Source organism: Argentina anserina, chromosome 4, assembly GCF_933775445.1.
Source record: "Argentina anserina chromosome 4, drPotAnse1.1, whole genome shotgun sequence".
Classification (NCBI taxonomy): Eukaryota; Viridiplantae; Streptophyta; class Magnoliopsida; order Rosales; family Rosaceae; genus Argentina; species Argentina anserina.
This window is the reverse complement of record NC_065875.1, coordinates 18,276,459-18,298,864: the sequence shown is the minus strand read 5'-3', so window position 1 is coordinate 18,298,864 and position 22,406 is coordinate 18,276,459. Positions and strand designations below refer to the sequence as shown.

At 38.0% G+C, this 22,406-nt stretch overlaps 1 protein-coding gene and 1 non-coding gene across 2 annotated transcripts; one reads left to right on the top strand and one right to left on the bottom strand.

Moving 5' to 3' along the window:
- Positions 1 to 19,556: 19,556 nt before the first annotated feature.
- Positions 19,557 to 19,627, bottom strand: TRNAG-GCC (transfer RNA glycine (anticodon GCC)). The gene has a single exon. It is a non-coding gene; the product is annotated as a tRNA-Gly (tRNA).
- Positions 19,628 to 19,769: 142 nt separating this feature from the next.
- Positions 19,770 to 22,398, top strand: LOC126790222 (30S ribosomal protein S1, chloroplastic). The gene is made up of 7 exons (XM_050516380.1): positions 19,770 to 20,112; positions 20,422 to 20,697; positions 20,787 to 20,867; positions 21,156 to 21,437; positions 21,516 to 21,626; positions 21,820 to 21,906; positions 22,061 to 22,398. The coding sequence occupies exons 1-7, from the start codon at positions 19,825 to 19,827 to the stop codon at positions 22,154 to 22,156; spliced, it is 1,221 nt and encodes a 406-aa protein (XP_050372337.1). The 5' UTR covers positions 19,770 to 19,824; the 3' UTR covers positions 22,157 to 22,398.
- Positions 22,399 to 22,406: the final 8 nt, after the last annotated feature.

Here is a 22,406-nt window from a genome sequence, read left to right as displayed (position 1 = left end):
AATTCCATACAAAGGACATGACACATCTTTTAGAGGCCGGTGAGTTTGAGAATCATCGGTTGTATCATTGTGGTGTACTGGTGTATGCAAGGGTGGTCGTCTTCCATCCTCTTTATCTTGCAGCAAAATTAACAGTGTATCCAACAAATCATCGCGATCGATTAATATAAACAATATATAACAGTTGCTCGCCTTGTGCTTCAGCCAGTGGGAGAAAAAAAAAACTGAGATAGAATTATAAAAATGCCAAAACGCCAATTGACCCGCAATTTATTTACGATTATCGACGGAGGTCGCTACTCGCTACTTGCTACCGAACCTGCTAAGTGACTTATATCTATGATCGTTTCTCCTCTTTACATATTTGATGAAGATCGCAATCGGGTATTCTTGTTTACATACAAATGAATGAAATGATAGAATGAAGCTTGCATCCATGATGGAATGATGTCTGATATAGACGTTACAAGCATTGACCAGTTCCTCAGGAGTTGAACCTAGCTACTTATGAGCCAGAGTATTACTTTTTGAATACCCGAGCGAAGATGAGTTTTTTTATACATGTGAATAAAGATGAGTTGTATCTTGTATGTATTAGAATTGTAAATTTCATACTTAATCAAGCTCAATATATACACCAACCATCAATACAAAATCAAAGTCTATATGAAGGTATCTTCGTTTTCCCTGTGCTATTAGGAATAACAAAATAAGCTAAGTCATTGACTTTGTTGATTGATTCTGTTTCACTAAATGAATTGCATGATTTTTGGATCATCATCATGGTAAAATATATGGAAAGTTTGAGCGTCAAACTTTCTGTATTTTGTCGTTTTGATCTTGCTTGATTTGTGCAGTAAATATGGGGGATAATTCTATATAAAGCAGTCTCTGTGAAGATGGAATGTTAAACTCTTTGTGTGCCATAGTGCTTTGTGAAAGAGCTTCCTGCTACAGTCATTGTTATAATTGTTCTCTCTGTTTATATGCACTTAGTGCTCATTTTAGTCTAGACTTTGATATGTTATTGAAGGTTGTATTCAATAGTCGATAGAGAGAGTTAGGCTACTTTGTTCATGATGTTATCTGTTATCAAACTAGAATTGATCAAGTAGACTATGTTGGTATGTAAAGTGCTAAGTTGCACTACTTGAACAAGTTGTAATTGGTTTACCAATAGTGGATTGTTAATCTTGTAGACCACGTTACATGTCTCGTAGTGGTTTTACCTTGAGGAAGGTTTCCACCAGTGTTTTAAAAAGCGCGCCTGAGGCGAGCCTTAAGACGTAAAATGCGCAAGGCGTAGGCTAAAAGGCCTTAGCCTTAGTTGCATAGGCGCCGAGGCGCAAAAGGCGCACACCAAGGCGCGAAATGCGTTTCAAGGCGCGTTTTGAAGCGCGAAAGGCGAAAGTCTAAAAAAAAATCAGTTCAAGATTTTTTTTTTTTTGAATAGACAATTTTTTTATTTAAAAAACTATTTTTGTTTACGGGGTCTTTTAGGTTTTGAGATTGAGACTTTAGAAAGATCACTTCTACCGATTCCCTCTACCAAAACTATGTTAGTGTTGGAGATGATGTTGTTGGAGGTAATGGTAGGGCTCGTCAACGGGCCGGGCCTTAATAACTTTAAATAAGTGGCAGGCCGGGTATTTTCACAAATATGAAGATCCAAGCCCGCTCACTTAAAGCGGATCTTGCGGGCTTTTGCGGGCCTTGCGGACTTGTATTAGAAAAAAATATAATACTCTAATTTAAGAGTTTGAAACAATAAAAGAATTATTAGAAAACATTCTAAAAAAAGTCACAAATAAATTCTAATTTCGAAATATTGTCGATCAACACCAATAGATGTTATTGATATATATATTTAGGGACCCTATAAAAATTTCATCTAATTTGGACCTCGTTTGACCGTTGAAATTTTCGGTCAACAAAAAAAAAGCGTTTTCACATAAGGCTAATCAATGCACAAGTATAGGAATTCATACATAAGGCTTACGCCTTTTGCCTCAAGGCTTACGCCTTGGTGAGACTCTTCCGAAAACGCCTCAGCTACGCCTTAGCCTTTTAAAACATTGGTTTCCACTATAGTTAAACATTTGTGTTAACTTCTTCACTGTGTTTTACTTGTTGATTATTATCTTATTCATCCATCTGGTATTTTCATTTAGTACCAGAGCAAGTCACCAGGAATACTTGGTGAGATCTAAGGAGAGATGGAACGGGCAAGAACATCGGTCAATGCACCGCCTCCGTTTGATAGAGCTGGTTATGAGGACTGGAAAATGATGATGAAATCATTCATTGCGGCGCAGGACTCCAGGTCATGGCAATGTGTTTTGCATGGATGGAATGCACCGACTGTGAAAACTGAAGGAGATGAAGCTGGCTCTTTTAAGACAGAACTCAAACCCTTTGAAAAATGGACTGTAAGCGAAATTGCTTTCAGTGAGGCTGAAGATAAAGCAATGAATGCTCTTTTTCATGCTTTAACTGAGGATGAAAGGATTCAGATCAAGTATTGTAAAAATTCCAAAGAAGCATGGGACACTCTTCAGGTAGCTTATGAAGGTAATAAAAAGGTAAATGTAAACTGCAACTTTTGCTTGATGAGTTTGAAGATCTGCAGATAGGAGATGATGAGTCTATAGATCAATTCTACAAAAGAGTTCTGATTGTCACAAATGGAGTAAGGAGTCTTAGTGTGAAAAGAGCTTTTGATGAAGATGAAATTGTTATGAAGATTCTTAGGTCTCTTCTTGAGAAATATGAAATGAAGGAAGTTTCTATTTCTGATGCTTTTCATCTAGATAAACATCCTCTTGTTGAACTAATTGGAAATTTAAAAGCTTATGAGTTTGCTAAGTTTAAAGAAAAAAAACAAAAACGAGCAAAAGAAAAAGAATATTGCTTTTCAGGTCACAAAGAAAGATGATGCTAGTGGACATGAGTACAATGCTTCCGACTATGCGCTACTAACCAAGGAATTCAAAAAATTGCTGAACCAAAGAAATGCTGCTTAAAGTAATGGTAATTTCAAGAAATGGCAGTCTTCACATAAATTCTTTAACAAGAATAAAACAGATAGCTGGAGAAAAATGGTGAGTCTTCTGGATCTAAGAAAAACCATTCAAAACTTACATGTTATGAATGTGGTGGTGTTGGCCACATTTCTACTGATTGTGGTAACAAGAAAAATAGGGATAATAGTCATAAAGCTCTCAAAGGAACTTGGAGTGATGAAGAAGAAGAAGGAAAAAAATGTGGCTTTTATGTCCTCTATGGCAGAAGAAGAAGACTCTTCAAGTGATGTGATGAATTTTACAGCTCTGAGCTAGATGACAAGTACTCCCGGTTGTTGTCCATTTCTGATCAGTTGTTCAGAAGGAATGAAATTCTTGAAAAACAAGTTGATGCTGAAAAGGAAGAAAAGAATCATGTTGAAAGTATGCTCTGCTCAAGTTCAATCGGATGAGGAAAGAGGAAAATTTGTAAAGGCAGTCTTTTCCTTACAACAAAATATTGGAAAAACTGATTGACACAAGGAGAAAGAAACTCTGATGGATGAGGTTTCATGACTACAGACAAAGGTTGTAATGACCCGATTTTTCGGGATCGATTTATTTGAATTGATAGAAATTTATAAACTTTTTACGATTGATAAATCGCATTTGCTTCGCTTCGCGACGTGTCGAAATCAAAAACGGAACCGTATTCAGAAAACTAAATTGGAAGAACGTTACGTTTCTGCGACGCGAGAATCGACTTTTACTCCGTCGTTCGTTTCCGAAAACTTCCTTCACGAGAATGGTAGAGGTCGTCGATACGAGTTCGTGGACACATCACGTGTTCTAATCGGATGTCGTACGTGGAAGTTATTAACGACGGAAGTTAGTTTCAGATTTTGGAAGTGGGTATAAAAAGAGAATTTTTGAGATTAGGGTTTCCATTTTCGGAAACCCCTCTCTCGCACCTGCCTCCCTCTTCTTTCTCTCTCCCCGATCTCTCTCTCTCTCTCTCTCTCTCTCATAACACCTCATCGGTGGTCTTCTCGGCGGTTCTACACCCTCACGAGGTAAGGGTTTGCTTGATTTGTTAGTTGGTGTATTTTGTTGTTGAATTGGTGGCGATTTGGTGGAGGATCGGAGAGGATACCGCCGCCTTAGGCGGCGCGTGAGGTAGCGTGTGAAGGGCAGGGAGGCGTCCTGAGGCCGTAGGAGGAAGAGGGGAAAGAGAGGAGAGGATTTGGGCGACGGTGGGCAAGCCACACGCGCCGGTTCAAGCGGCGCGTGAGCACCACGCGCTGCCACTGTGGGGAGGCGCGTGAGCTCCACGCGCGGTCGCCGGAGGTGGCGCGTGTACCCTTATGGCGGCGTGTGATTGTCAAACAGTAATTTTTGTAAAATTATTTTTATGTTCGGTGAATGTAAAAAGTAATTTACGTACAGTAAATGTAAATTTATTTTACGTACGGTGAATGTAAAATTATTTTACGTACAGTAATTATAAAAATAATTTTTAAAAGGTAAATCAGTAATTACTATTTACTGAGATAGTAGTTACGATTGAATAGTACATGATGTACATGAATACGTAAATAGTATGCATACATACAGAAATACGTAAACAGTGTGTACTCGTACATGAATAAGTAATTAATATGTATTTGTACAGTAATACGTGAATACTAATTACATGAACAGTGATTTCGTAACAACTAGAAATTTCTGAACAGTAAAACATTATTACTGTTTTGGCGTTTAAGGTTTTACGTAACGCTTTTAAATTCACTTCTTATCTATTCTAGGTGATCGACACAACAAGTAAAGGATTCGAGTTCGGAATCGTGGAAATTACGCTCAGGAATATAATGTGAATAAAATCTCACAGTGACAAATCTACCCTTACGGAGATTCAAGAATACGCTAAATTTAAAAGAATGAACTATGATATGTATATGATATAGTGGATTGTGTATGTGTATAATTGGTAAAATAGGTACATATATATGGTTTGCTATATTGATATATTGTCGTAATTTCCATTGCGAATAAGTTCATTATAGTGTTGATGCTTATTTATTGAGCATGTCGATTTACTTGTACAATATCATGTGATGACTGTTTGTACGTGGTTTTAACGTGAGTGATGTTAAAACGTTTTATGGTCTGTGGACCTGTCTTCGGACGTGTTGACATGTTGAAATCTAGCCTTGGCCTGGCGACAGTTACGATTCAGTTAGAGCTCTAGTCTGTCTGCCGGGTACTAACATGAGGGGTAACAGTGGTGTACCAGCGCTTATGTGTACCTATATTTTTTTGGATATTGGGTAGCGAGAGGTTGCCCAATGTCGGGCGGCGTAATAACATGAGGGGTAACAGAGGTGTACTATCGCTCATGAGTACCCATTTTATAAATGCATTTAGGATAAACAGAGGGGTTACCCGATTTCTCATGAGTAAATTTATTTTCTGTTAATATTGGACAACCAGATGGGACGTCCAATAACTCATGAGTGCATTTATGATTGATGCTTTATGTATTTTCGTATATATGTTTATGCGAGTTATATTGTTGTTTTACTCATACGAGCTGCAAAGCTTACCGGGTTTATGTTTACATTCCCGATGCACCTATTCGATGGTGTAGGGGATAATTCCGCAAGTGTGGATTAGCAGAGTCGACGGACAACACTGAAGACTTCAAAGTTGTTTTATTTTATCTTGTGGTGAGGATTTGAGAGGATTTGAGAGGATTTTTACATTTCCATTTGATATAATGCTTGAATTATAAATTTGGTTTATAATAATCAATTTGACTGAGTTGTACTATGAACTCAGGTAATGATCCGCTGTGACATTAAAATGATTTCAATTTATTGAGATTGTTTTAGAGTTTTTCATGACTTCGAAATTTGGGTTTCATACTCGAAATTTTGGGGTCGTGACAGTTGGTATTCGAGCCTAAGTTGTGTATTTGGCGATTTATTAATATCATCTAAAAGCGATTACCCGACTGCAGCGGGCCCCATCACATGCTCTTCGGTATGATATGACGCTAGGGACGCAAGAGTGTTAGGAGCCACACCGTAAGGTTTGATCCTCTAGTAAGTGTTGGGACAATACTTCGATGATTTACCTTCTTTCTGAAATCTTGAGTTAATATATGTTGGATCGATTTTGTTCAGATTCAAGACTTCACATGTATTGACCAAGTGTTTAAATGTTTCAAGGTGATGAATTTGGAGAAGGACCGAGCATAGGGCCGAGGACGGGCGAGAGGTTGAGGCCGAAGTAGGGCTGGAGGCCGAGTCCGCAATGTGGAGAACCTCTATGAGGAGGCGGCACCACAAGAAGAACATGTTGACCATGCAGCTGTTGTTAGAGACGATGGTTGAGTGCTTAAGCTAATCAAGGACATTAGTAGTCTGTCAGCGTCTTCATTTCATGGGGGCCTGGATCATATGGTAGCAGACCATTGGATTGAGAGTATGGAAACCTACTTTGAGATGGTGGTGTGCTCAGATATAGAGAAGAGGATGATAGCCACATTCTTCTTAAAAGATGATGCTCTGGATTGGTGGAAGAGCACGAGGCGGACTGTGGATGTGTCTACCTTGACTTGGGATAAATTCACGGCACTTTTTAGAGAAAAGTACTTCCCAGTTACAGTGCATGAGGATCTAGAACTTGAGTTCCTTGAGCTAGTAAAGGGAGTATGAGGCCCGTTTTGCACGGTTGTATCGGTTTGTCAGACCAATGGGTGTAACCTCCTTAGCCCAGAAGTTTCTACGGGGACTTAAGCAAGAATACAAGACCATCAAATCAGCACTTTGTCTGTCTACCAAGGAGTTGATATATGAGAGTGCCCTAAATTTGGAACAAACGAATAAGACTCGCGGAGAATATGTGGAAAATAGAGATGCTTGAGGAAAATGCATGGCAATCAGTTTAGGCAACGGGCCCTCAGGATAGAAGGGTTGATCTTCGAAGAGGCCGAGACCCTATTATCAGATTCCGGCTAAGGCAGCATCTCCATCTCTTAGGACTGCACCTGTTAGACCACTGGCATCAGTAAGGTGTTTCGTTTGCAACGAAATGGGGCACTTTGCCACAACTTATCCAAAGTCAAGGAGAACAGGCTGTTTTAAGTGTGGACAAGTGGGACATATTGCCAAAGACTGTACCCGACCTCCGCAGGGTAGACCAAAACATCAGCAGAGACAATTACTAACAAGCCAAGCTAGGGTGTTTGTAGTGGGTCAGCGAGACATAGGAGTGGAAGGTACTTTATCTATTTTTGACTACCTTGCTAGAGTACTGTTTGATACGGGAGCATCACATTCATTTATTGCTAGTTCGGTAGTGGAGATGTTAGGATTGAATCCTACACCTCTTGGAAACTCATTATGTGTCACTTCACCCTTAGAAGTGTCCCTTGAATTGGAGACAATCTGCAAGGCTTGTCCTATTGTGATTGGAGGTAGAGAATTCTCTGCTTCTTTGATAGTGATTCCGGACCACACCTATGATGTGATCCTAGGAGTTGATTGGTTGAGGCCGCAGCACGCAGTGATTGATTGCTTTGACATGGTGGTGTTCTTCCATAGGCCCGGAGAACCAATGTTTCGTTATCGTTACCTCAAGTCAGATAATGCCATGAGAACATGAGTTTTGGCACATGTGGAATCAGTAGATCAGAAATTAACTATTGCAGAAATTGTGGTTGTGGTAGTATCTGAGTATAGTGAGGTGTTCCAAGAGATACCAGGGCTACCTCCTCGAAGAGTTGTAGATTTCTGCATAGATGTGGTACCTGGTACAGCACCAGTGTCAAAGGCGCCTTATAAAATGGGACAAAACGAACTTAAAGAGTTGAAGGTACAAATAGATGAACTATTAGACCAAGGGTTCATTAGACCTAGCGTCTCGCCTTGGGGTGCACCGGTTCTGTTCGTGAAAAAGAAAGATGAATCTCTGCTGTTATGTGTGGACTACAGGGAACTGAATAAGGTGACGATCAAGAATAGGTATCCATTGCCTAGGATTGATGATTTGTTTGATCAGCTTAAAGGAGCTACGGTGTTCTCTAAGATTGATTTGAGATTCAGTTACCATCAACTCAGGGTGAAGGAAGAAGACATATCGAAGACAGCTTTTAGGACCCGGTATGGACACTATGAGTTTGTGGTCATGCCCTTTGGTCTGAAAAATGCACCAGCTGTCTTTATGAGTTTGATGAACCAAATCTTTAGCTTGTACTTGGATGAGTTTGTTGTGGTGTTTCTGGATGACATTCTGATATACTCCAAGTCTCAAGAAGAGCATGTGGTGCATCTAAGAACGTTGTTGCAGACCTTGAAGGAAGCAAGATTGTACGCCAAACTCGAGAAGTGTGAGTTCTGGAAAGAAGAGGTCGAGTTCCTCGGTCATGTCGTCTCAAAAGATGGAGTACTAGTATACCCGTGAAAAGTGGAGGCAGTAAAGAGTTGGAGTCGTCCAAGGAACACTACAGAGATTTGTAGTTTCCTTGGTTTGGCAGGTTACAACAGGAGGTTTATCGAAGGGTTTTCTAGTATTGCATCATCATTGACCAAGTTGACAAAAAAGGATGTTCAATTTGTGTGGACAGAAGCATGTGAGGAGGCACTCAACAAACTAAAGACTAGTTTGACCACAGCTCCAGTGTTGACAATTCCCTCTAGTGGGGGCGGTTACGTCATTTATAGTGATGCGTCGCTCCAAGGCTTGGGTTGTATGTTGATGCAGCATGGAGGAGTTGTTGCGTATGGCTCTAGACAGTTAAAGATCCATGAGAAGAACTACCCCACTCACGATCTAGAGGTCGCGACAGTTGTTTTTGCCCTGAAGATTTGGAGACATTACTTGTATGGTGAGAAATTTCAACTCTTTTCTGATCATAAGAGTTTGAAGTATCTATTCTCACATACAGAATTGAATATGAGGCAGAGGAGATGGATGGAACTCCTCAAGGATTATGACTTCACCTTGGAGTATCACCCTGGGAAAGCAAATGTGGTGGCCGATGCCTTGAGCAGGAAACCGAGAGGTGTGATAGCTTCTCTTATGGTTCAAGAATGGTTTATGCTCGAAACTGCATCAGAATTTGACTTGGTACCATCGGGAGGAGAACCAAAGGTCTTTTTTGGTAGTGTCTTTGTGCAACCTACATTATCTCAAGGATCATTCAGGATCAACCACAAGATAAATTCTCACAAGCTAAGTTGGCAGACCTTGTAGTAGATATGTTTGATGAATGTCCTTCCGAGTGGAGAATTGGACTCGATGGAGGGTTGAGGTTTTGGGCAAGATTGTGCGTCCCAAATTGTAATGATCTCAAGGAGGAGGTCCTTCGTACGGCATATCGATCTCGTTATACCGTTCATCCAGGGAACACCAAGATGTACAAGGACCTATGCATGTAATTCTGGTGGAACGAGATAAAGAAAGATGTAGCTGAATTTGTATCGAAGTCTCTTACGTGTCAACAAGTGAAAGCAGGACATCAACGACCAGTTGGCATGTTGAAGCCATTGACTATTCCTCTTTGGAAGTGGGAACATATATCTATGGATTTTGTTCCTGGATTGCCTAAGTCCAAGAAGGGTCACGATGCGATATGAGTGATTGTCGATCGGTTGACGAAGTCGGCACATTTTCTTCCAGTGTCAATGAAGTATTATGTGGACGTGCTAGGGAAACTATATTTGGATGAGATAATGAGACTTCATGGAGCTCCAGTTTCTGTTGATTCTGATCGAGATGCACGTTTCACGTCGAAGTTCTGGGGTGGTTTGCAGAAGGCTATGGGTACTACCTTGGATATGAGTACTGCTTTTCATCCTCAGACTGATGGATAGACAGAAAGGGTGAATCAGGTGATGGAGGATATGTTGAGAGCTTGTATGCTGAATTTTAAAGGTAGCTGGGAGGATCATTTGAGGTTGATTGAGTTTGTCTACAATAACAGTTACCATTCTAGCATCGGCATGGCACCTTATGAGGCTCTTTATGGTAGACCATGTCGATCACCTATCTGTTGGGCCGAAGTTGATGATGAAGCACTAATGGGTCCAGAGGTGGTTCTGGAAACCACAGAGAAGATCTCGATCATTCGAGATAGGATCCGAACCGCACAAAGTAGACAGAAGAGTTATGTTGACTTAAAAAGGAGACATGTGGAATTTGAGATCGACGGTCATGTGTTCTTAAAAGTTTCACCTATGAGGGGTGTAGTGAGATTTGGCAAGAAAGGAAAGTTGGCTCCGAGGTATGTTAGGCCTTTTGAGGTTCTTGAGAAGATAGGAGAACTAGCATATCGACTAGCCTTGCCTACTAGCATGTCGGACGTTCATAATGTTTTCCACATTTCCATGTTGAGAGGTACGTACCAGATGAGTCGCATGTAATCGATCATAGCACCAAAGAGGTGAAGGAAAATGTCACATTTGTTATTGAGCCGGTTCGTATTCTGGATAGATCCACAAAGAAGCTCCGGAGGAAAGAAGTGGAGTTAGTCAAAGTGTTGTGGAGCCATCATGATGAGGGTGATGCCTCTTGGGAACTAGAGTCTGATATGAAGGCAAGATATCCACAGCTGTTTGTTGAGTAGAGAACCTGAATTTCGGGATGAAATTCCTTTAAGGGGGGTAGATTGTAATTACCCGATTTTTCAGGATCGATTTATTTGAATTGATAGAAATTTATAAACTTTGTACGATTAATAAACTGCATTTGCTTCGCTTCGTGACGTGTCGAAATCGAAAACGGAACCGTATTCGGAAAACTAAATTGGAAGAACGTTACGTTTCCGCAACGCGAGAATCGACTTTTACTCCGTCGTTCGTTTCCGAAAACTTCCTTCACGAGAATTGTAGAGCTCGTCAATACAAGTTCGTGGACACATAACGCGTTCTAATCGGACGTCGTACGTGGAAGTTATTAACGACGGAAGTTAGTTTCCGATTTTGGAAGTGGGTATAACAAGAGAATTTGACTGAGTTGTACTATGAACTCAGTAATGATCCGCTATGATATTAAAATGATTTCGATTTATTGAGATTGTTTTAGAGTTTTTCATGACTTCGAAATTTGGGTTTCATACTCGAAATTTCTTATGTTTGTAAAATTGAAAGTTTACAAAATAATGTGTCTTTCCTCCAGCAGAAGTTAGAAGATACTGAAAACAAATTTCAGAAGTTTGAATCAAGCTCAGATGCTGTGAACAAGATGATGTCTCTTGGAAGACCTCACAAAGACACTTCAAGATTGGGCTATACAGAAAAGATGAAGTTTGTTAAACCCTTAGTTTATGTGAGTCAATCAAATGATGATGAAGTAGATCATAGTGTTAACAAGGGAATCACTTCTAGCATTCAGATTTCAGGTATGGCTTACTCAGATAGCTATTCAGTAAATCAGAATATGTTGAAAAAGACTGTTTTTATACCAACTTGTCATTATTGTGGAGTGAGTGGTCATATTAAACCTAACTGTTCTTCTATGAAAAGAAACATTCTTACAGAAAAAGATAGAAAATTTGAGTTAATGTAGGGACAGTTAAACATGCAAATGGAGATGATTGAGAAATTGTCTTATACAGTTTCACAAAAATTAACTTTTTCTGATAATTCTAATGAAAGTTGTTTGTTGACTTCTTTTGAGTTTGATGATGAGCCAATTGTAGCTATTTGTTGGGTTGCTCTTACTGCTCTTGCTGATAAACGTAGTGATATGTGGTACATTGATAGTGGTTGCTCTAGACACATAACCGGAGATAAAAGTTGGTTTACCTCATTTGATGATGACTTTAAATCAGGTAAAGTAACTTTCGTTGATGGAAGAAGAGCGAAAGTATTGGGTAAAGGGACTATGAAAACTGACAATATTCCTACATTGAAAAATGTTTATTATGTTGAAGGGCTTACAGCTAATCTTATAAGTGTTAGTAACTTTCAGATGAGTATGAGGATGTTTGGTTTAACAGCAAAAGGTGTGTCGTGTTGGATGAACACAAAAAATATTTGATGGGAGGTTTGAGAGCTGCTAACAATTGCTATCATATTTTGGCTAATGAAAAATTTGTTTGTGATGATGTGTGTTTAGCTACTATTTGTGATGATCAATTGTCGCTATGGCATAGAAAGATGGGACATTTGAACTGTCAAGATCTAGTGAAGTTGTCTTCGAAACAATGTGTGAGAGGATTGCGAAAGCTGTCAGGTAAAAATAATGTCATGTGTGGTGGTTGCAAAATTGGTAAAATGATCAATTATCCTCATAGGGCATTACATCAAATTACTACAAGTTCTTGAATTATTGCATATGGATCTAATTGGACCTACACAACCTGAAAGCTATGGTGGTAAGAGTTATATTCTTGTGTGTTGTGGATGATTATTCAAGATTCACCTGGGTATTATTTTTTGCAGATAAAACAGAAACATTTGAATCTTTTCGAGGTATGAGCTATAAAATGACAAACGAGAAGAGATCTGCATATTGTAGCATTGTTAGAGTCAGGATTGACAATGGAACTGGATTTCGTAGTCTTGTTTTTGCTAATTTTTTCATGAACAGGGAATAATGCATGAGTTCTCTGGACCAATTACACCTCAGCAAAATGGTATTGTGGAAAGGAAGAATAGAGCTCTACTTGATATGGCCAGGGTCATGTTGCACAATGCTGGCATAAAACCTACTTTTTGGGTAGAGGCTATTAGCACAACATGTTACACCATAAATCGAGTTTATCTGAGGCCAGGTATGAAACAAATTCCTTATGAGTTATGGAAGGGTGGGAAACCAAATATAAGGCATTTCCATGTGTTTGGTAATCCTTGTTACATTCTCAAAGATAGGGAGTATTTGTCTAAATTTGAAACAAGAAGTGATCCAGGAGTGTTTCTTGGTTACTCTCTAGACAGTAGAGCTTATAGAGTATACAAAAAATTCAAAAAAAAATGTTATTGAATCTATAAATGTATCTATTGATGACAATTTTGTGAGAAGTGTTTCAGATGATGTCGACTTGTCTCCATTTCAAGTTCCTGAAGCTGTCAGAGAGGATTCTAATCCAGTTCTCTCAGATAAAGAAAATTATGACAGTGGAGAAAGAATCAGACCTGTTTACATACAAGTTCAAAAAGATCATTCTCAGACAAACATTATTGGAGATCTTGATGGTGGAATTCAAACAAGAAAGAAGGTTGGTACAGATAGTAATGTGACAAAGGCTTTAGTGTGTTTTGTGAGTAGTCATCAGAAGGAGACAAGTAAAATTACTTACAACAACTTTGTTTCATTATTTGAACCAAATAATATAACTGAGGCCTTGAAGGATGCTGATTGGATTATAGCCATGCAGGAGGAGCTAAATCAGTTTGGAAAAAATGATGTGTGGGATTTGGTTCCAAGGCCTAGTGATGGAAATGTTATTGGCACAAAATGGGTTTTCATAAACAAAAGTGATGAACATAGGACTGTCATAAGAAATAAAGCTAAACTAGTGGCACAAGGTTATGCTCAGGTAAAAGGTCTAGATTATGAAGAAACGTTTGCTCCAGTTGCCAGATTGGAGTCTGTAAGGATTCTTCTAGCTATTGCATGTTATTTCGGTTTAAAGCTACATCAGATGGATGTCAAGACTGCTTTTCTGAATGGCCTAATTGATAAAGAAGTGTTTGTTGAGCAACCAAAAGGTTTTGTTGATTGTGCTCATCCTGATCATGTGTTTAGATTGAAGAAGGCCATGTATGGTTTAAAACAAGCACCACGCGCTTGGTATGATTGTCTCTCTACATATCTTGTTGGTAAAGGGTACAAAAGAGGTTCAATTGATAAAACCTTGTTTGTCAAAAACACAGGTTATGATTTTCTCTCTACGTTATCTGACTTGATTACTGAATTTAGTAATGTTACGACTACTGAGTTTGAGATGAGTAATCTTGGTTTGCAAACAGCTATCTACAGGGAATTCTTATCTCAGACGAAGTAGGCAACTAATTTGGTTAAAAAGTTTGGACTTTCCACGAACAAAACTGTGAGTAATCCCATGAGTACAACAACAAAGCTCATTGAGGACAATGAGGGGAGGAGCGTTGATTCAACTCTTTACAGAAGCATGATTGGTTCTCTTATATATCTTACTGCTAGCTGACCAGACTTGTCATTTAGTGTCGGTGTGTGTGTGCACGATTTCAGTCGAATCCTAAAGAGTTACATTTTGAAACTGTGAAACGAATCATTTGTTATGTAGCAAGTACTCTTGATTGTGGAATTTTTTACTCTAATGACTCTAATATTGAGATTGCAGGGTTCTTTGATGCAAATTGGGGTGGAAGTGTAAAAAATGGAAAAAGTACCTCTGGTTGTTGTTTCTTCCTTGGTACTAATCTTGTTGCTTGGCATAGCAAGAAACAACACTGTATTTCTCTTTCAACAGCAAAATCTGAGTATGTAGCTGCTGGAAGTTGTTCTACACAGATGGTTTGGATGAAACAAATGTTGAAAGACTATGGTGTAGAACAAGGCAAGTTTAATATTTTATGTGATAACACAAGTGCCATTAGCATTCCAAAAAATCATGTTCAGCACTCTAGAACAAAACATATTGATCTCAGGTATCATTACATTCGTGATTTAGTTGAGAGAGATATATTTGAGTTATGTTTTGTTGACACTGAGAAACAACTTGCAGATATTTTGACTAAACCACTTGACACTTTTAGATTTGAGTATCTTAGGAGTGCTCTTGGTGTAAACACTGAGCCATGAACTTCAAGCATGTGTGAGAATCTTGATTATATCTTGTTCATCTGATCTTAGGTTACATAATCTTGGTTCTTATTTGTCATCGATTTACTTTCACTTTTAACATTGGTTTTGTGTTACAATGAATCTTACATTCTCTGAAATCTGAGTTTATCCTATATCACTTTTGGTTTTGGGTTCACAAATTACACGTACTTCATGGTGGTGGAAAATTTCTGAGTTGAATTACCTAATCAAGAGCAGGTGTAGTGGAACATGTTCTTTATAATGTGTACTGCATGCAGCGAAATCAATAATAATATTGCTTGCAGTTCTAGGCCAGGCTAGTTCTACATCGCCATGCATTTACTAACTACTCGATGCCTATGTGGAATGGGCTGGTTTGGCCTCCCTAGTGGAAATGGTATCATTACAAGCCTAAGTCACAGACCATGGAACATCTTTGTTATGTTTAGTACCCTAAAATCATCTGATTTGGGAGTTGTTGTCTGCTTACTTGTTACACAGGCTAAATTAAAAAGTTTGAGAGTTTCAATGTTTATAGGTGATACAAGGGGGAGAGTTGAGATCTTGTTGCTTGCGAATTAAATCACTCCTCTAAATTCATTTCCATTTTGAAGTACTTCTTTTGCACTTTCAGTCTCAAACTTCTTGTGATATATGATAATCTCTGTTTTAGAAAGTGATTTGATTAATAAAGTTCAAAAGAGTTGTGTTAGTGTTCATTGTGCTTATGTGTCAGGACTTTGATAGGAGCACTTTATGCAACGTTCTTAACATGTTTTTACCTCCAGTTGTACTTTGCTTAGTTCTTATTGTTGTAGTATTGAGTTGTTTAGTCGACTTAGGAGTTTATGGTGCCGTTGGTTGCATTTTGGTGCTAAAACAAGTTGAAAAACACAGAAATTGTCAAGAGTCCTATTTAGAGTAGGATTCCTTGTGTAACTAAGAAACCTAGTTAAATTAGGAGCCTTCATTAATCGGCATTTCTATAACATTTGTGATAATTTGATAATCCTATTTGTATTAGGAATCCTTTTTAGACTAGGAAACGTACTACTTAGAAAAGTCATACTTGAACTGAAACGCGTATTCTGCAACTTTCATAATCTTACTCTCATATTCTAGTAACTTACTTGATCTTTTTATATGAATTATCTTGTCTTTATTCTTGTCTTTTATTATTTTCAGATTTTAAAAGATGAGATTGTGTAACTACAATGAAGGGAAAAAATAGAGGAAAAGTCAAGCAAATGAGGAAAATAAAGAAAGAATAAGACACCTAAAAAGGAGAAGAAGAATGAATTGATCAAAAGAGATTGCACCCACCAATAACAAAAATAAGTGAAATAAATTGAGAAGAAAAAGTCTAAGCTATAATATTCAAGGAGCCAAAACTCTACTATAAATAGCACATCATTCACAAAGAAAAATCTTCACTTCTCCTTAGCATTCAAGAGTTGAAACTCTACTAAAACACCACCATAAACTTCCCTCACAAATCAGCCAAGCCGTCCACCCCAAAACCATCATCATCTCCACCGAGTTTCACCTATTGCAGCCGTACCTCTAAGATTTCTATAACGTGTGATTCTTGCAACTCATCTCCATGGATTTGTTTATTTGTGTTAATCTACATTTTTTTGTCTATGAAGATTGTAGTTTGTTGTTTATGTGGAAGTATTGGTTTTGTATTTGTTTCAAAAAATTTAGATTGTATTTGATATGTTTTTTAGACTATGCTGAATCTATGTTCTTATAAGGGTTAAATACTTGTGACACCCTATATTTTAGGTGTAAAAACAGTTTTGTCCTTCTACTTTTAAATTTAATCTGCATATCCTTTAACTTTTATTTTTAACAGTTTTGTCCATTCCGTTAGTTGACCGTTAAAAAATTCCGTTAAGCCGTTAAAATGTCTAGAATACCCCAAATTCAAATCATATTTTTTTTCTTTTTTTCTTATGCCTTTTTTATTTTCTCTTTTGGTCTTTCTTTTTGTTTTTCTTGTTTTTAAATTTCATTCATCATATGTGCTATCAAATATATATAATTGTAATCAACACAAATTATCAAATTAATTGTAAACATCTTATAAACAATTAGATAATGCCTAAAATGACATGTGAGTGCCAGTACTCAAATCCAGTTATAAACTTCCTTTATATTATGATGCTCTACAAACATATTTTGATTAATTTCTATAATGCTAAGACAAAAAAGACTTCTACTATCATATCCATACTTTGATGTAAAAATAGTTTCAAATTATTTATTTCCAACTTGATGTTAAGCAATTGTCATTAATTCTCCTCTTGTTTACAATTAATTTGATAATTTGTGTTGATTACAATTATATATATTGGATAGCCCATATGATGAATTAAATTTAAAACCAAGAAAAATAAAAAAGGCATGAGAAAATAAAGAAAAAAATCTTATTTGAATTGGGGGTATTCTAGGCATTTTAACGGCTTAACGGAATTTTTTGACGGTCAACTAACGGAATTGACTAAACTGTTAAAAAAAGAAGGACAAAACTGTTAAAAAATAAGAGTTAAATGATATACAAGTTTAATTTGAAAGTAAAAGGATAAAACTGTTAAAAATAAGAGTTAAAAGGATATACAGATTAAATTTAAAAGTAGAAGGACAAAACTGTTTTTACACCTAAAGTATAGGGTGTCACAATTATTTAATCCTTCTTATAATTATTGAAGTTTGTATTTTTATTGTTGTGTTCTACTTTTCTTTTACTTGCTCTTAGATAATTTACAGATATGTGCATACGAATTTAGTGCTTGAATGCAGTCCTTAAGATCGTATTTGAGTGCTATCTTCATCATCCATATTGACACAAATTGAATCATGCCCTAAGTAGGTTCGGTTTTTGTTAATTAAAGTGGGAAATTCTGGAAACTTACATGTATCCCATGGTGGGTGACGCCTAAACCGTGAAGCATGTCTCTAATAAAGATTTAGTACTTAAATGTAATCTTGTTTGATTTATACCCTAAGTGTTGTTAAACTTGATTGCATGCAATTTAGGTGAGGCCCTAAGTCAACCTAAACGTCAATAGAAATCTTACATGATTAGATGTTCTCCTAAAGGTCTAATTGTATTGGTATCTAAAAGTATGTAATCAGATGAATTAGAATGCATGATAGAACAAAACTTGTAATTATGTGGTGCATTAGCGAATTTGGTAAAGAGAAATTGATCATGTAAATAGTAATTTAGATTTTATTTTAGTAGTTAATAATCAATCGCAAACCCCCCATTATTTGTTAACACTAAAAGTTTAGAGTTCCCTTCAATTCCCCAGACTGAATAATTCATGTTTATTCTATACTAACGATGACATTTTACATGGTTAATTGTGTGACGCTCGCGCGTCCCATCAGACTTGAAACAATCTTTATGTGGTATCCTTTGCAGAAGTTGGTATCTGGAGATTCTACTAGCCTTGTTTTGTTTCTGGTGTTGCTGAAAGATTGTGTGTTTTGTGTTTTTTTAGTTAACTTGTTGTAATAAGGTGTCGAGTTGTGATTTATTTCTGGGCCTGGTTTCGTTTTGTGTTTTTGTTTGGCCCACTCTTCCTGTTATGATATCCAATCTCTTTGCTCTCTCTCTCTCTCTCTCTGATCACAGCTGAGATTTTCCAGTAGAGACGATTTGCCTTGCCCTCTCATAGATAAAGAATGTATTCAAAGGGGTCTTTTGATTTCATTTTGGTTATGGCAACTGAATCGTTTTCCTTGATATCTTCAATTCTATTTGATATCTTCGTTCTCTCTCTATCGATTCAGTTGCCTTATCAATTAGGGTTTACAGGTTTCGATATCTCTATTTAAACTCTTCTTCTCTCTGGATCATTCATCTTCTTCTTCTTCTTTCATTCTGGCATATTTTCTCTGGTCTTTTCACCTCTCTTTTCAGTGTGCAAGAACAATGGTGAGCTCCTTTTATCCCACACGTATTGGTGAGCTTCAGCGCAATGGTCGTGGGGGAGGACAAAGTGGTGGTCATCGCAATGATCTTGTTCCTGATACTCGTGACCTCTCAGCTCGACGTGTGGAGCATAATTTTCTTCATCTGGAGCGCATTATTGATCGTCTCAATCACTCTCCGGAAATCATTGTGGATGCTGTTTTGGAGCTTCAAGGTCGTCTATAGAACATGAGTAGCTAGCTAGATGGACCGTTGGGGCAAGGGTCCGGCCCGCTCTGGTGGATGTACTTTGTACCGACAACGGAGACATAAGCTGTTCTAAATCAATTTCAGCTACGCACCAATTTTCTGTCAGTAAATGACTAAATCCCGATCCATGAGTGAAAGCTGACCTTAAATCAGTCACCTCCAGCAAACATGGATTATAGCATGAGACACACAAAATAAGTATTAATTGATGTCATTACTTAACCTTAGTTGTATTATCTTATAATTTAACTTCTTCCAATAACTCAACTCATAAAAAGCAACAAACCCAAACATATGCACTCACTAATTATGTTTTATTATGCTCATATATCTACTTACTTATTTTAGAATCATAAAACTTATAATTTATCATGTATATGGTATCAATACGTAAAGGTTGTCCTCGAAGTCATGCAAAAAAACTTGAGAACTTGAGAATGTATCATGCATGCAATAAATGACCTATTCTTCGGCTCTGGAACAATCCGTTCGTAAACACACCTCAAAGTTTCCAAACTTCATCGAAAAAAAAACACTTAAGAAAATTTCAAAATGTAAAGCAATGCACCAGCCGGGAATCGAACCCGGGTCTGTACCGTGGCAGGGTACTATTCTACCACTAGACCACTGGTGCCAATTGATGGTTCTGCTCTGACTTTATCCTATAACAAGTCTATGAAAGATTACAACTGCAGTTAACTCTCTTCTCTCTATCTCTCTCTCTCCATATCACAGTGCCTTATCTATGTGAGACCAAAACCATTTGAATTGTTAGAAGAAAGACGCACAGAGCGATAGAAGAGAGAAGAGAGAAGAGACCCAAAACCCAAAATGGCGTCTTTGGCTCAGCAATTCACAGGCTTGAGATGCTCCCCTCTCTCAACCTCTCGGCTCTCAAAGCCCTTCTCTCCCACCCAAACCAAGACCACTCTTCTCCCCATTGTCTCTGCTTCTGTCATCTCCAATGCTCAGACCAAAGAGCGCCTCAAGCTCAAGGAAATCTTCGAAGACGCCCAAGAACGCTGTCGTACTGCTCCAATGGAAGGCGTCTCCTTCAACCTCGACTCTTTCTACTCTGCCCTTGAAAAGTACGACTTCAACTCCGAGATTGGTACCAAGGTATATATCACACTCTTTCTCTTTTCATTTTCAGCTCAAGTCAACTGTTGGGTATCTCAAAGTTTCTATCTTTATGTTAATTTCACTACTGGGTCTGTAAAAGTTTTCATCTTTTTATGTAAAGTTTGTATCTTTATGAGCTCACTAACATTTGAGCTTAAACCAAAAAGAAACAACTTAGTTTGAGCTTAAGTCCAGAAGAAAGAACTCGGTGAATATGTGAATTGAGAATGGCATTTGGGAATGTGAGCTTTCAGTGTGATGAGATTAAGTTGATGAGTGGTACATATTCATTTTTGGGTGTTTCAGGTGAAGGGTGTGATATTCCATACAGATAACAAGGGGGCATTAGTCGACATTACTGCAAAGTCTTCGGCGCATTTGAAGGTGGAAGATGCATGTATGCACAAGATAAAGCATGTCGAAGAAGTGGGGTTGGTTCCCGGTGTGAAAGAGGAGTTCGTGATTATAGGCGAAAATGAGGATGATGACAGCTTGATCTTGAGCTTGAAGACTATCCAGTTTGAGCTTGCGTGGGAGAGGTGTAGGCAGCTCCAAGCTGAGGACGTTGTTGTCAAGGGTAGGGTGGGTATCTGCTTCGCTGCTCATTATGAGTTGATTTCACTTTCTTTATGTGTTTCCAAATTATAGAATTTATAAGTTTGTTTATGCAGGTTGTTGGTGCAAACAAAGGTGGAGTGGTGGCTGTGGTGGAAGGCCTTCGCGGTTTTGTTCCTTTCTCACAATTATCAACAGTTAGTTTCGACCCTCTGATTTTTAAGCCTGTATTCAATTTTATATTCATGTTTCTTGTTAAATTTTTGCAATCAGTAATCTAGAAATAGAATGCAGTTGCAAGTATAAAATGAACCAAAATGAACGGGGGCAATAACTCGCCATAAAACTTTATGCTACAATACCTTAAATTATTATCCACAACGCATTAAGGTCCCTTACTAGCATAAGTCCACATGGAATGATGATATTATATAGCTCTGTATGTTGCAGTGTTTGACTTGCAAATTCACTTTTGTGTGTAATAGAAATCAACTGCGGAAGAGCTCATTGAGAAGGATATCCCTCTGAAGTTTGTGGAGGTTGATGAGGAACAGTCGAGGCTTGTCCTCAGTAACCGCAAGGCCATGGCAGACAATCAAGCACAACTAGGAATTGGATCAGTTGTCCTTGGAACTGTGCAGAGCCTGAAGCCATATGGTGCATTTATTGACATTGGTGGAATAAACGGCCTCCTTCATGTTAGTCAGATCAGTCATGACCGAGTATCTGATATTGCAACAGTTCTCCAACCTGGTGATTCTCTCAAGGTATAGATATAATTCATACATCATTGGCTGAGTGCTTTTGTCTCTGTTGGGCATCTCTAATTGATACTCTTGGTGTAGGTCATGATATTGAGCCATGACCGTGAGAGAGGCCGTGTGAGTCTATCTACTAAGAAGCTTGAACCGACTCCTGGTGACATGATTCGCAATCCTACCCTCGTTTTTGAGAAGGTACTTTCAGGATAATAAAGCTGTTACATCCACAGTAGTCTGTTTGTTTCTGTCTGATCTTAGTATTGTAGTTTGAGACGGGGACGAGAAAGCTAAAATATTGTTATATAGTAACATATTTAGTAGCTGTAGCAGTGTAGCTACCGCTCATCAAACATTAGAAATAACTAAATGTTTAATTCTGTGACTCTAGGCAGAAGAGATGGCTCAGACATTCCGGCAGAGAATTGCTCAAGCAGAGGCTATGGCTCGTGCAGACATGCTTCGTTTCCAGCCAGAGGTACTTGTTCGGTTATAATTTCCTAGATTCTGTGGTTTGGTTCAATTGACGTATGAAAACAATGATAGACTATCAAATTAGTCATTCAATTCGATGGCATAGCAAAAGTATCTGATATATCAATCAAACTAATGTTTCTGCCCTCAATTTGCAGAGTGGTTTAACCCTCAACTCTGATGGAATCTTAGGCCCAGTTACTTCAGACCTGCCAATAGAGGGTTTAGATTTGAGTGATGTGCCACCAGCATAGAATGAGTGAGACAATAAAGGTCTTCAGCATTTGGCATTTTCTGCGTACATTTTCTTGTAGAAAAATTGTTGTATAAGCCCCTGCGTTGAAAGAAAGATGTCAATTCACATTGTCATTGATGTAATCAAATTATCAAAGCGTTCATACTTGTTCTTCACTTTGAGTAAATGTAGCTACTAAAAGAAGGATGTCAATCTTTGTGGTAATAGAAATCTGTATCAGAGGCTGTTTCCACCAGTCAATATTGCAT